At 43.3% G+C, this 14,834-nt stretch overlaps 1 protein-coding gene across 1 annotated transcript in view; it reads left to right on the forward strand.

Moving 5' to 3' along the window:
* LOC133011191 (WD repeat-containing protein 7) overlaps positions 1 to 14,834 on the forward strand; it is a 74,420-nt gene that overhangs the window by 26,514 nt on the left and 33,072 nt on the right. The window contains exons 19-22 of the mRNA XM_061078898.1: positions 722 to 819; positions 7,080 to 7,198; positions 7,424 to 7,547; positions 12,596 to 12,709. Coding sequence (XP_060934881.1) covers positions 722 to 819; positions 7,080 to 7,198; positions 7,424 to 7,547; positions 12,596 to 12,709 — 455 coding nt within the window. The remainder of the gene's footprint in view (positions 1 to 721; positions 820 to 7,079; positions 7,199 to 7,423; positions 7,548 to 12,595; positions 12,710 to 14,834) is intronic.

Genomic DNA, 14,834 nt, shown 5'->3' on the forward strand with positions numbered 1-14,834 from the left:
TGCTCCTCTGAATGGATCTAACTGCCTCATCTGTGAAGAATGTGTGATCACATTATCATTTTAAAAACAAAAGCGTATATTGTGTATTTCTATATAGAGGATCGAGTTCATCAAACAGTTTGTGTCATCGCTTTTCAAAATGTCCCTGCTGTAGGGATTTTGGTATTTTAAATTTTTTTGGTAGTGATGTGGTGATGTGTTGCCAGGCAACCGTCATCGATCACTGCATTGATTGTTGTATTGGAAGTGTTTGTGTGTCTCTGAAAGTTTAGACGCCTCCAGTCTGTTCAGGCTCCGGACTGAGTCCTCCTCCCAGAACTCAATAGACTGGAGCCTGAGAACGAAAGAGACACACACTCACAGACACACACTCACAGACACACACACACACAGACAGACACGCACACACTCAGACACACACTGAAATTCAATATGTTAGTTTCAGGAAACTGAAATAAAAAAATGTTATTTGGGAGAAGTCCTGGACGTATGTATCATTGAGTGTGTTTCTTTGTATTGTCTCTGTGTGTGTGTGTGTGTGTGTGTGTCTGTGTCTGTGTGTGTGTGTGTGTGTGTGTGTGTGTGTGTGTGTGTGTGTGTGTGTGTGTGTGTGTGTGTGTGTGTGTGTGTGTGTGTGTGTGTGTGTGTCTGTGTGTGTCCTGGCCCTCCTTTCTCCTCCCTCCTTAATATTTCATGCCTCCTCTTTGTGATCCTCCTCCAGGCCTCCTCGACCAGGAGGAACCCCGGAGTCTCCTCGCAGGACGCCGGCCGCCCCCCCCCAGCCCTCCTGCCCGGCGCTACAGGCCCAGATCAAACAAGGTAACTACAAAAGGAGGGGCGCTCACTTCACACACCCCCAGGGCCCTGTGGGGAGGAGGCAGGGGGGGGGGGGTTTGATAATGCAGCCCACTGGCGATCAAACCCGCAGAGAGTTACACAAAAAAAGCCAAAATATCACAGGAGGAGGAAGCTGCTGCTGCTGGGAACTGGATTTGGGGATAAAACCAACGACCGCTGCTCCACGTCGGGTTTCTACGTTCGTTTTATTCAGGAGAGACTGAATATTAGATTTGTCAAGTTAGGAAAAAGCACTTTCACATTTTCATACTGGGAAAATCGTTTTACTCTGAGTCTCTTGGTGGTTAAATGTAATCCAGAGGCTTCATCCACTGATGGTTAGAACGATAAGTGAAAGTTCTTCTGTCCTGATGTTAGGACACCAGTCTGCAAAGAGTAACTGATCAGTAATCGATTACTAAATTCATCCTCAACTATCTTGATCATCGATTTATCAATTTTAGTTTTTTGTTAATTTCCTCCTGTCCTGTAACAACGGTGAAGATCAAGAAAATTATCAACAGATTATTTAATAATGGAAATAATCGTTACTTGTGTGTAATGATTAACAACCTGTAATTGTCCTATAGAGAAGCGAAGCCAAACAGATTCAGTTCAATCACCTCAGCATCAAACGGCGAGTTTTAAGGATCTGAAAGTTGTGATTGGAGCTTTAGTCGAGATGTTGTGGTTCCATCATGAACCAGAGAGGAGAAGAGAAGAGGATGAAACAGTTTGAGGAAAGAGAGAGAAACAGAATTCCACTCAGTAAAGGTGATAAAGGAAGTTTGGTCTTTTACTGCAGTCGTCACCATCTGCCTCACACGCGTACATGTGCCATGGGTGGCACCCTCGGGTGTTTGGGTGTGGAGGTTGGGTGGGGGGGTGGGGGGCCTCGGTGCTATTGTCACGCCTTAATGGAGCCAAGCGTGACAAGCGTGTGCACTTATTGATGCCACACGCCTATTCACCGCCATTCAGAGGGAACGCTCGGCCGTGACCTCTGCTCAGCCAGCTACTTCAACTGTGTGTGTGTGTGTGTGCGTGTGTGTGTGTGTGTGCACTTGTGTGTGCGTGTGTGTGTGTTAAGGAGAGTGCTGTTAACCCTGCTCACTGTTTCTTTTCACATGGAAATAAATGAGGAGGCCCCTCTAATATACTGCAGCGTTAGAGGTGCATGAAGAGAGCAGGGTGATTTTAAAACAACTACAAACATCTTAGAGATATTATAGAGATATAGATATTATTTTTCTCAGGTTTGGTTCTTTGTCTGCACATCGTCAGACAATAAAAAACATTTTTCCAACACATTTCCCCAAACCCTCAAGTTGACTGGAATTACAGTTTATTGTCTTATTGTTAGTTTTGTTAATTTCTATCAGTAATAACATCACTGGCCTCACCAAGTTAAGAGTTTTGATCTGAGACGTAACTGCAGCCGACTGTTTGTGGAGAATAATGATGTGATTCATGAACCTGATCAGATATTGTTCTATATTTCTGTCATGTTGGTGTTACAGCTCTTAAATACTGTTCAAGTCCACGTTCAAGTTTTAAACATGTCAGTGACTCTGAGCTTTTTGAAATCTTAAATATTTATAAATATTTATTTAAAATCCTCAGTTTCGATATAAATACTAAAGCTCATCTGATAAAATTCTATGATTAACAACAACATAAAAATCCTTAATTTCCAGAGGAAACTAACCCTAGTTAAAGTATTTAAATGTAAAACATGACACAATTTAAAGTTAAATCTAATTTCCTCAAACACATTTTAATTTGAAATGTTTTTCCCTGCACCAACGCTACAGCGAACTGCCTTCGACTCTCTCTCTCTCTCTCTCTCTCTCTCTCTCTCTCTCTCTCTCTCTCTCTCTCTCTCTCTCTCTCTCTCTCTCTCTCTCTCTCTCTCCTCTTCTCTCTGTTTCTTTCTTTCTCGTCCTTTTTACTCAGTCGATTACTGCATGGCTTCAGCCTGCCGCCCGTTCTCTGGAAAGTAAACCTTGCACTCTCTCTCTCTCTCTCTCCATCTCTCTCCCTCTCTTCTCTCTCTCTCCCTCTCTCTCTCTCTCTCTCTCTCTCTCTCTGTGCACATCTGTCTGTCCTTCTCTCTGTGTTTCATGTTTTCTTTGTGGAAGCTGAACAGTTTTATCAAGTGTGTGTAAATGACTCCTGTTGCATTATCAGTAAAGTAATAAACCGTCTATATAAAGGTTTCAGGTTTCTGGCTGAATCATCAAATCTATCTTTTAATGACTAATTTGTTTTAACCGAAATAGAATGAATTCTGCTGATATTAATGAATCTGTTGATCATTTCCCACTGAAAACAAGATGATGGAGTTTTCGTGCCAGAGTCTGAAACCTTTGTGTCATGATCCAGGATTTGATCTTTTCATCCCCGAACTAACTTCTGATTTCTCGTCTCTTCACCAAGTGGTTGCTGGGAAATAAAGTGTCACTGTCTTAGTTTGTTTTATTTTGACATATTTGTGCCTTTTATGAACTTTTCAAGCTTCATACGTCGCCTTGATCTGCAGAGGAAGTCTTCAGATCTTATTTTACCGGCTATTATTGTGCAAGTTCATTTGTCTTTTTAGTTTTTGCATCATCTGGTTTGTTTTTGCTTCTGTCTTGTTTCCCTCAGAAACCAGTTTGTATTTAAAATGTCTGAACTGGGTCAAGTTATGAACTGAGCGCATCTAAGAATAGATATAAGTTAGCATATCAGATCCTCTGAGTCCCGATCATTTGTATGAAGTAAATCATTTGTAATATTAAAATGCAGTATCAGATTTCCTTATTAAGATCTTCATATTAGCAGCTTCAGCTAACTGCTATGATCATTTTAATGTTGTATACATATGTGTTAAAGTCAAAGGTCTTAGGGTTTATTAAATAGATAAGAGACTTTTTGATTAGTTATTAAGATTACATTATGGGGTCAGGGTCAGTGTTAGTTGAGGGAAATCTGAGAGATAATTGTTGGAGTCCGATTTATAATAGGAAAGCAAAGATTTTTATTCTTTCACTTCTTGTTTCATGTTTTCTTTGTGTTTTTCGTTTCCTGCTCTTATTTGTTTTGAGCACGTTTCCTTCTCCCCTGCTTCCTGACTGCTCGTTCATCTTCTCGTTTTTATATTTATATCTTTCTAACCCGTTCTTTCCTTCTTGACTATTTCTCTCCTCTTCCTTTTCAAGCTGCTGTAGCTGCCGCAGCCAACACTGCTCGGGCTCCGGGGGCCCCTGGGGCCCCTCCCCATGGGGCCCCTGGCTCCCTACGCCCCGGCCCTGACTCTCATAACATCCCCTCAGTCAACGAAGGTACAGCCCGAGCTGACGGGTACCACTTAGGGAACGTCCTGCAGCCATTCTCTCTTTTCCTCTGTCACTTATTTTCTTATCTCGCGCTTCCTAGCAGCCTTTCTTCTGTCTTCCTGTCTCTTCTCTCTTTCCACCATATATGTTTTATTTTTCATTGTCCATTCCTATTCCTCTGTCTTCTCTAGACTTCCCTCTCTCTTTATGTCATCACCATTCTTCACCTCCTCTCTCTTGGTTCCATCAGTTATTCATCTTCCCGGGTTTTTCTCCCCCTTCTCCCTCCTCGGGTCTCGTCCCCTCATCTCTCTCCTCTTGCATCAGTCTTGTTTTCCCCTGCAGCCAGTGTTAGGTTTTCATCTCCGGTGTCTCGCTCCAGTTTTAGCAGTGTCTTTGTCCTTGTTTTGGTCGACAGCGCCGTCTCCTGTGTTTATCTGTCTGTCTGCCGTCGCTGAGTTCAGTCCACTCTCAACCACATCGGTCACAGAGGTTCATCGTTCTGGGTTCGACAATCTGAACGTCAAGTGGTTTTGATTTGCAAATTAATCATAACTTAACAAACAAACAGTCGTCCCTTGTCATCTATTCACTTCTCAATTGACAATCGTTTAAATTAAAAACCCAGAACGAGCTTTCAAGTGCAGCAGAATTTGGGAGCTCAGCGTGATGTCATCTGCAAAGAAGTGGACTAACATTTGGAACTGATGCATTTGAGAGTGTGTTGACCTCAGTTCTGCTCTTTGTCCTTTTCAGTTGTTGGCAGTGATGCACAGTCCTGCCCTGTTTTTGTCTTTGTCTCCGTCCGTCTCCGTCTGTCCTGACGCTCACTGTTTGCATGCTTGCTATTTTCCACCTGATGGAAACGAGGGAATGTGTCGCACACTCTAAACAATTTAAATGGAACAAATACAAAAAACCCAACTTAAAAGTTAGAAACTAAACTAAATGAAAACATTTAACAACTTTTAGTGTAGATCAACTTAAAGGCCACAATCACAAGTTATATTTGAAGAATTTCTTTGATCCAACTCAAAACCTAATGCTTTTTTATTCCTTTTAAACAGCTATTACAGTTCTTTTCAACAGGGTGTGGACTTTAACCTTGGAGGCTTGTTAACCCGTCTACCCACACAATGTTTTTACCTCTGGTTCAGAGGGAAATCAAGTTCCTGCTGGAAGTTCATAACCTTTAGTTTCCAGTTTTCAGAGGCAAAATAATGTTTTACATGGTTTTCTCACAGAAAATGTCAAGCATGCTCACAGAGGCTGGTTCCTTCTCAGTAGGAATGGTTTAGTAAAAGGAATCTGTGCAGCTTGAGTAGCAGCCGTAGTTGTAACATGCAGTGAAGCCTCTGTCACTAACTGTTTAACTGGGTTAGCATCAGGTTTATCACGTGGTGAACACAGATTTCCAGATGTGTCGCTCTCAGGATCTTACATTTGCGTATCATCAGTTTTATCTCAAATGCTTCACAAGTTCTTTGAGGTTTCTGCAACACAGTGATGCACATTTTTGAAACTAGAGGTTGACGGATGTGTGATCTTCAAAGTATTCACACAATAAGTCTGTCGGCCTCTCCTCGGTTCTCCTGAATGTTTGTAACACTCCTCTTACAGTGTGAGTTTCCTCTGTATCTGTATATGTCGATGGCGGAGGTAAGTTTACCTGAAGTCTGGTAAAGAAATTTGTTTGGAATTTCTTTCCTGATTAAAACTCATTCAGTGTCCATCACACGAGAGCATTTCACACGCATCCTCTCTGGAAACCATATATTCCACCAATATATGTGAATAAGGCGCCTGGTTTATGTTGAGAATCGACAAATGAACGTTTCAGTCCATTTTTCTGTCAGACGTGTAAAAGCCGGTGTATATTTCTCTGGTGTTTTGGTGTAAAATGTAAATATATGCCGTTACTCGTGGCTCGGACTGATGCAGCGGGATTTGAGCCCCTGTTGAAGCGATACCAAGACATTTTGAATGTTAGATATACAACTGAGAATAAGAGTTAGATACGTAAAGCAGGTTACTGTTAATTCCACTGAAAACCCATAAAGGTTTTCTCATGTTTTCCAGTAGAGTCGTCCTCACAGTTCAATCAAACACATTTATATTCATGATGCCGAGGTATCGTTAAGAGGCTGTTGATCTGTCGTTTACCTGTGAAACACCACCAGGCTCTGGTTAGCACGAACAACACTTTGCTCTAACCAAGACTGTGAATAACTGTTGATTCCCATCATGTGTTTAACTGTTGTTAGTGTGACTTGTTTTCTTCCTGTGGAGGATTGTATTAGTACAGTAACAGTGTGTGTGTGTGTGTGTGAGAGAGGTTGTGAGAAGCCCACTGTTGTCACATGGAAGCATTTTATTCTTTTACAGATTTAATGAGATAAAGAGACGGACGTAATGATTTATTTGTTGATATTAAATAGTTCATGGCTCTTATTTGCTTTCTCACAGAGAGAATCAGTCTCACGTCTGCAGGAGGATAAATTCATGTTTCAACCGGAGTTTATGACCTTTACTGCAGTCGGCCACCAGGGGGCGATCACAATACTTTGGCTTCACTTTTGGGAGCTGACATGTCGTCCATCTTTATTTAGAGTCCACGCTAATAACCAAGTAGATTTTCTTAGTCCTCAGAGGATTGATTGTTAACAAACGTTAATTTTCACTCGTGCCTCCACAACTTTTCACTTTGGTTTTTAGTTTTCACTTTGACATCAGAGACAGAACATTAGCTGTTAAAGATAAAGTACCAGCGTGTCGGTTCTAACATGTGACAGCAGTGAGGTTTGTGTCTGAGAGTGAGAGAAGCTTCATATGTTATTTATCCTCCGACTATCCTACAGTCTTTTCTGACACGTGTGTGTTGTGTGTGTGTGTTTGTGTGTGTCTGTGTGTGTGCTCGCTCAGGGTGGAGTCAGCTGGCAGCCATGCACTGTGTGATGCTCCCTGACCTCCTCGGCCTGGACAAGTTCAGACCTCCTCTGCTGGAGATGCTGGCGAGGAGATGGCAGGACCGTTGTCTGGAGGTAACACCGACGCCTTTCAGTCTCACTCTGTGGTGTAAACAGACTTTTATAAACTATAATTCTGTGCTGTTTGTTTATAATGATAATTATCAATGATATTTAGTTTATCTTTGCCTAGAATTAACTGTTGATGTGAAGATTATGGATAATTAGAACATGACTCAGCTTCCGCTCGTCTTTATAAACCTTTTCTCCATCATGACTTCACCCTCTCTGTGGTCTTAGGTACGAGAAGCAGCACAAGCTCTCCTATTGGCTGAGTTGAGGAGGATCGGCCAATCAGGACGCAAGGACACCATCGACCTGTGGGCGCCGTACCTCCCTCAGTACGTGGACACCGTCAGCTCCCGTAAGTCCCTCCCTCTTTCCCCCGACCAGCCAATCAGTCATCGTGGTTGTGTTCTTTTAATACGGCTCAACCTCTTCACAGTGATGGAAGAAAGATTTCAGTTATTTCTGCAGGTTGACAACAACATGAGCTCTGGTTGTGGCCACGTTCAAGGACAAGAGCATGAAAACCTAATTAGTGTGTTTCTGGTCCGAACGTCTGTTCTACTCTCAGGAACTTTCACTTGGACTGATTAGATTCTGGTGGTCAAAGGTCATAAAACCAGTTTTTTGGCCACAAAATAAAAGAATAAAAACAAACTTAATACCTGAGCAGACATGAGACGCTTTCAGACACAAATATGAACAAAACAAAAAGAGAACAAATATTTCCCGTTGGAAAAGTGTCTTCACACACGTAGACGAAGATGTGAAGAGAGTTTGTGGTGATGTAAACATGATCACATGACCTCTGCAGCAGAGTTAATACATCACTTCCTGTCTCTGTCTGCTCCACCTGAGGAATGAGGATCTGATGCTGTGTTGATCAGCTGTGAAACACAAACTCTGGAGACGATTCTCTGGATTTTTACCCGGAGGTCGTGTCTGAAAGTAGCTTATCTGCCTCTAGCTCCGTATACTCCCTCGTGTCTCTCTCTCTCTTTCTCCCTCTCTCTCTCTCTCTCTATCGCTCTGTCTATAGTTAGACCTGCTGATGGGAAGAAAGGTGAATCTCCACCTTCTTTTACTAGAAATGGCCTTCTAAAATGCTGTGTGTGTGTCTGTGTGTGTGTGTGCGCTCGTGAGTCGTGATTGCTGAGGATGCTGGGGGTTTCTCAGGGGAACAGTTGCCATGGAAACGGGCACCAGTCAGTGTTGTGTTACCACAGCAGTACCGCAGGCAGGGGAGGTGGTGGGAGTGATGGACCGGTGACCTCAGGGGACGAGGAAGGATGGAGGGGGGAGGGAACCGAGAGAGAGAGAGGGAGATAGAGCGAGGTTAAAGGGTCATTGAATTTGATCTGTGTGCTGCGCAGCAGGACTGGAACAGACGGTAAGATGACTCCTGCTGCTCCTGGAAATCCTGGAGCATCACGGCAGAGTCAGGGAATGTGTTGAATCCTCCAGAGGAGTCCTCTGAACCCGAACCTCGGCTCAGATCCGTCGGTTCTTAAATGCCACATGTGTCATCCTCACATAGTTTGATCTCAGAGTCCAAACCGTCTCCCTCATGTGAACCAGGGTGTGTCAACCTCTTCTGTGACCCGCTGTGTTTGTCCCAAAATGCTCCGAGCAGCTTTTCTTGTGGGTTTATATGATGGCCACAGAGAAAGATAGATGGATAGAGTACTTTATTCACACAAACACAAAGAATCCTCTCTTCAACCATATTATCTTTGGTTCTTGCACAATGCACAAGTCTTTAGTATTAAAGTCAGAATGTGTGAATGTATTCGTGCATTTTTAGCTTTTAAACGGCTCCTCTCTCCAATAGCTGAACGATAATGAAGAGCAATGATAAGATAATGAGAATTTTTGCCGACTTGAGGTGTTTTTCCAATTATTCCGACGTGAACTCCCAGTTATTGATAGAAATTCATGCGTTGTTTTCTCAGCAGTTACAGGAAACAGGAAGTCCAGTCTGCACTCACACAGGAAACAGTCTGAATAAAAGAGAGGAGGAAACCAATATAATTCATGAAGAGTAAATGTAGAAAATAAAAATCCTGCTGTTATAATTTACTCCATCATATACTCTACAGAATACTGTGCTGTACATCTCACACACTGTTGTCACTCACATGGGAGGATCAGTGTAACATAACGAGTTACTTCACTACAAAGCTATCATCAAACAGGCACTCTGTCAGCCTCTTGAGACACACACACACACACACAGACACACACACACAAAGACACACACACACGCACAGCTCCTCCTCAGCAACAGAGTGGTTACACCTGTATTTATCCATTAGCTTTTAGTGCCGAGGAAATGTCACCGAGTCAGTGACGGAGTCCCACTGTCGCAGCATGAGGCAGATTGGACAATACACACACACAGACACACACCACACACACAGACACACACAGCAGTAGCCATGGCTGACCTTTCAGCCTCCTGCAAGTGTTTAGAAAGCGTTAACACAAAGGAAACAGGAATGTTAACCTGCACTCAGAGAGAGAGAGAGAGAGAGAGAGAGAGAGAGAAACAAAGCCGACCAGAGAGTCATTAAAAACAGACGTAAACTCCGGGTCCAGAAAGTGAAGCAACTGGCTGAAACCTGTCTTCTGTGTAGTGACCAGCAGGGGGCGACTCCACTGGTAGTTTCTATAGAAGTCTATCTTCTATAGAAGTCTATAGAAACTGACTCTACTTCTCAATTTATAGCATCAGTCAAACATTGAGGAGTTTATGTCTCAATCTCTTGTTTCAAATCTTCTTCAATACAACTAATGTTCATTTCGTAAGATAAGATCATTTAGACACAGTATTGAGAGCTAGCATCGTCCAATGGGTGCAGGTGGCAGGTGTAGGTGGGCGTGTCCTCCAGTTCTCTGTGGCTCGTCGTGCAGATGGCGGCCGAGCGACCTGCGAATAACAAAACACGAGCGTGAAGCTTTAATCTCTGAGGTGGAAGACGTCCTGAGCCGCGGGGGGGGGGAGGAGGAGGCGTGGGGCTGGGCAGCGAAACGAGTGTACCTGGGGGGTCTCCACACACACACACACACACACACACACACACACACACACACACTTAACACACACTTGATTAAACAACGTCCGCAGCATTGTTCCCCGTCACACGTGCATGAACTCACAGATCTCAGGGTGAAGCAGCTGTTTCTTTGATCACTTCCCTCTCTCTCTCCCCTCTGCTCTCAGTTCACTGTCTCTCTCGATCGCCCGATACCGGGGTTCTTTTCTCCTCGTCGAGCTCCTGCTGTTAAACATGGGCCTGCTCCTCCTCTCTCCTCCTTTCAGATTTACTTCCTCTCATCTTCTCCTCCTCTCTCCTACTCTTCCACCCGAACATTTCTTTATTTCATTTATCCCTCCATCACCTCTCTGCTACCTCTTCTGTTCTGATTTACTTCACATCCTCTCATCTTCTCCTCCTCCTCCACCTCTCCTCCACCTTTCCCCTCTTCTACTTTTCCTCAATTGCCCAACTTCACCACTTCTTCCTTCTTTATACTTTGCTCTTCTTTTTTCCTGCTTCCTTCCTTCTTCCCCCTTTTCTTTCCTCTCTTGTTTCCTCTCCTCACCCTCTTTCTTTATACTCTTTAATTTCTCCACTCTGTCCTTTTTCCTCTCCTCTTCCCCGACTTTATTTATTTTTCCTTTTCCCTCGGGATGGAGATAAAGTTGCATTAAATAGAGATTTTGTTTTAAAAATCTATAAATTAGAAACAATGCATTTAATAAACATAATTGCAATAGAAATACACATAAAACCTATGGAATAAAATAAACATTTATTTCAAAAATATAAATTATCAAATATTTTCACAATTAATGCATGAATTAATAATGCAGATGCGGAATAATACAACAAATAAAATAAATAGGTCTTAATATTGAAAAAGGGAATTGAAAAGAACAATATAAGGAAAGAGAAGAGGAGGAGAACGAGTGCGTTAAAGAACAGGAAGTGTGTGTTTTAAAAGGAGGAGTGGAGGCAGCAACAGAAGAGGAGAATGGGAGGAGGAGGTCCTGGAGGTTAACAAGGCATGCTGGGAGCTATGTGTCATGGCTGACATGACAAGCTTGACCTTGGAGCAGGGCAGAGTGTCTCCTCCCTCCCTGTTCTCCCCCCCCGCCTCCCGTCATCCGCCCCTCCTCCACCTCCTCCACCTCCCTCTCCTCTTTTTCTCCCTCATCTCCTCCATCTCGCTCTCCTTCTCATCCCCTTGGCCAGGACAGCTGAGTTATAGAGTGTGTGTGTGTGTGTGTGTGTGTGTGTGTGGAATGAGAACATGGACACCAGAATTACCCAGCAGCCATTGCACAGATGTTTACATCCAGACTCTGTAACGTCACTTCTTCCTGAACGAACGCTTTGATTCAGCTTCTCAACAACATCATCCAGCGTTTCCCACAAATCTCGTTCAATAACTGGGGGCAGGAGGCGGAGTTTATACTGCAGCCAGCCACCAGGGGGCAATTGAGATGATTTGGCTTCACTTTCATGGAGCCGTCATGTCGTCCATCTTTATTTACAGTCAGTAAAAAGCTCAGTGAAGCTGGTGAACTGCAGCTGAACTGAGAGGAGGCGGAGAAACTTCATCGTTTGTTTTCAACCAATCACAGAGAAGCATCCGTTACTCCAGTTTAATTAAGTTTTATCACTTTAACATTTGAGACAGACGATCGGCAACCGAGCTACATGTGTGTGTGTGTGTGTGTGTGTGTGTGTGTCTGTGTGTGTGTGTGTTTGTGTTAAAGCAGGTTAATTGGAACATGGAGCACAATGGTAACCAGGATTAATCAATGTAATTACATGTAGTGTAATTACAGACTTGTTTTCACTGAACTCATGAGCTCATGTTTGTTTTTATTGTGTGTTTGCTTGTTGATATGTTTATTTTACTAAATTAAATAAACGGAAATAAGCCCCGCCCCACTGCCTTTCACTCCTCGAGCAGGCGTTTGTTTGGTTGCACAGGGAAACTGTCTCCCACAAACTGTGTGTTTGTGTTTGTGCGTGTTTGTGTAATGTGTGTGTGTGTGTGCAATTCATTAATTAGGCTGTTTTCTCAGAGATTAGCTCGGCATCAGCTCCGTTTCCTTTAGCCGCTTCATTCATTAGCGCTGCATCATTCATTAGCCCTGAACGCTAATGAAAAGCCACTCTTAATTGGCAATGGAGAGATAAAGGCTAAATGAAAACACTAAATATAGTGTGTGTGTTTGTGTGTGTGTGTGTGCGTGTGTTTGTGTTCATTCTCCAGATAACGAGGACGCCCAATAAACCTTAATTAGCTGCTTCACCAGGACAGTTTGATTATAAACACACACAGGCTCATATTTGATATTAACCATAATGTCTCTCTCTCTCTCTTCAGCTGGATCGACCACGGAGCCCTCCTCTCCGGCCCCGCCCCCTCCTGAGCCTCAGCCAGTAGAAACCATGGCTCCCGAGGAACAAATGGACGTCACCGATGATGACATCACAGCAGGTAGGAACACGAGGGCAGCGTCCGGGCGTCGACTCTTTGAAATGTTCGAGTCGATGCCCCACAGTTGGGTTAAAGGTGTCGAGCAGCTAGCGTGACACGCCCCCTAACAAAGACGGGTAGCGTGATTGGAGGTCGATATATCCGACACTTCCTGGAAGCAGTTGACCAATCAGAGCAGACTGGGCTTTATCAGGAGGGGGGAGGGGGGTCTTAAAGAGACAGGATCTAAAACCAAGCGTTTGAGACAGAGGCTGAACAGAGGAGCAGCAGCGATGGACAGTGATGAGTTTCCTTTAAACCTTTTCAACTCATAACACTCATTGAAGTGATGAACCTGAATATGAGAACATCATAGATTCTTCTCCTCAGTGATCTGTGGAGCCGCATCTGGTTTCATACAAGAAACATTAAAAACTCATTTATCATTCATGTGCTGCTGAATTCAGGTGTTGTGCTCTGGTGACTGTGTGTGTGTGTGTGTGTGTGTGTGTGTGTGTGTGTGTGTGTGTGTGTGTGTGTGTGTGTGAGTGTGTGTGTGTGTGTGTGTGTGTGTGTGTGTGTGCGTGCGTGTGTGTGTGTGTGAGATCATGTGCAGTGTCACTGTACTGTGAGCTGTTGGTGTTAAAAGCAGTAAAGTGTTTTCTCAAACACACGATAAAGTGAGAAATGATTCTCCTCAGGAAACCTTGACACCTGCAGCACAGGTAGAAAACACACACACACACACACACTCACACACAGACACACACTTTTCTGGTCCATTTGTCTTTTGTCACATTTGCCTGGATGTTTAACTGCGACAGACGGATCCGTCTCCTGCAGCTTCTCCACAGGTCGACACTCACACAAAGGGAAAAAGTCCCGGTGAACATTTGTGCTCATTTAAATTTGCAGTTTTATTGATTTGTGGTAAATTTTTCAATTATCCGCAGCTTTTACTCCTGTAACCTCGTCTTCATCATCTAATTTAACTTCATAAATCCAGACATCACAGGAACGTCAAATCGGAGTTGACTCATTTCTCTGAAGGTGAATTAACATCATCTCAAAAACAGGATATTTTCTGAAAGCGCTCGGAGACTCTGTGACTTCGTCCTGTTTCAGTTTCTCCTCTTCCTCCCTCCATCCTCCTCTCAGTCAATAACACAGACGTGAGTGACGATTTATCATTTCTCACTGCTCATTTTTCTCCTATTGACAGCTGTGTGTTGTTTTTTTTCCTCTTTCAGTCTCTGCAGTATTAAATCTGTTAGTTGAGGACACACACACACACAAACACACACACACACACACACACACACACACACACATCAAACACACACGTCGGCTGTGGAGGAAATATCACGAGTTTGAGAACTTTTACTGCTCCTGCTGTTTGTTTTCCTTCCTTCCTTCCTTCCTTCCTTCCTTCCTTCCTTCCTTCCTTCCTTCCTTCCTTCCTTCCTTCCTTCCTTCCTTCCTTCCTTCCTTCCTTCCTTGTTTCCTCAGGTCACAGAACTACACTCACATGTAGTTTGTGATCATACGAGAGTCGGACTGATGCTAGAGAGTGAAAATGGGGAGAGAAGAGGAAAAGGTAAAAAATGAAGAGTGGAGAAAAAGAGAGATGAGAAGAGTGAACAATAGAAAAGAGATGACGACAGCCACAGAATCACTGGACTGCAGACTGTTACCACGGCGATAGACTCATCATCTCAGTCCACTTACTCACTCACTCACTCACTCACTCAGTGTGTGTGTCTGTGTGTGTGTGTGTGTGTGTGTGTTGCAGGATGCTGTGGATCCTAATGACATCCCTTGACACTGCTAGGGACACAGTTTCTATTGTGTGACATTTTGAATGAAAATATTTAGGTATTTTTTAATTATTAATATTCTCTATTGATCAAGTATTGGAACTAAATCTGTTGCAAGATTCTTTTAATAATCGATTAATGATTCAGCTCATTGATGTGTTATAACGATCAAACATTCTCCGGTTACAGTTTCTTAAATGAAACCGTCGTCTGCTTTTTAAATTCATCTGAAATCTTCACGGTTATTCGTCGTTTGAATTTTTCTCGTGTCTGGATATGAAATCATAAACTTCAGTGTCTGTGTGGAACAGTAATTTAGCTCCACACTA

Source organism: Limanda limanda, chromosome 1 (assembly GCF_963576545.1).
Source record: "Limanda limanda chromosome 1, fLimLim1.1, whole genome shotgun sequence".
In the NCBI taxonomy this organism is placed as follows: Eukaryota; Metazoa; Chordata; class Actinopteri; order Pleuronectiformes; family Pleuronectidae; genus Limanda; species Limanda limanda.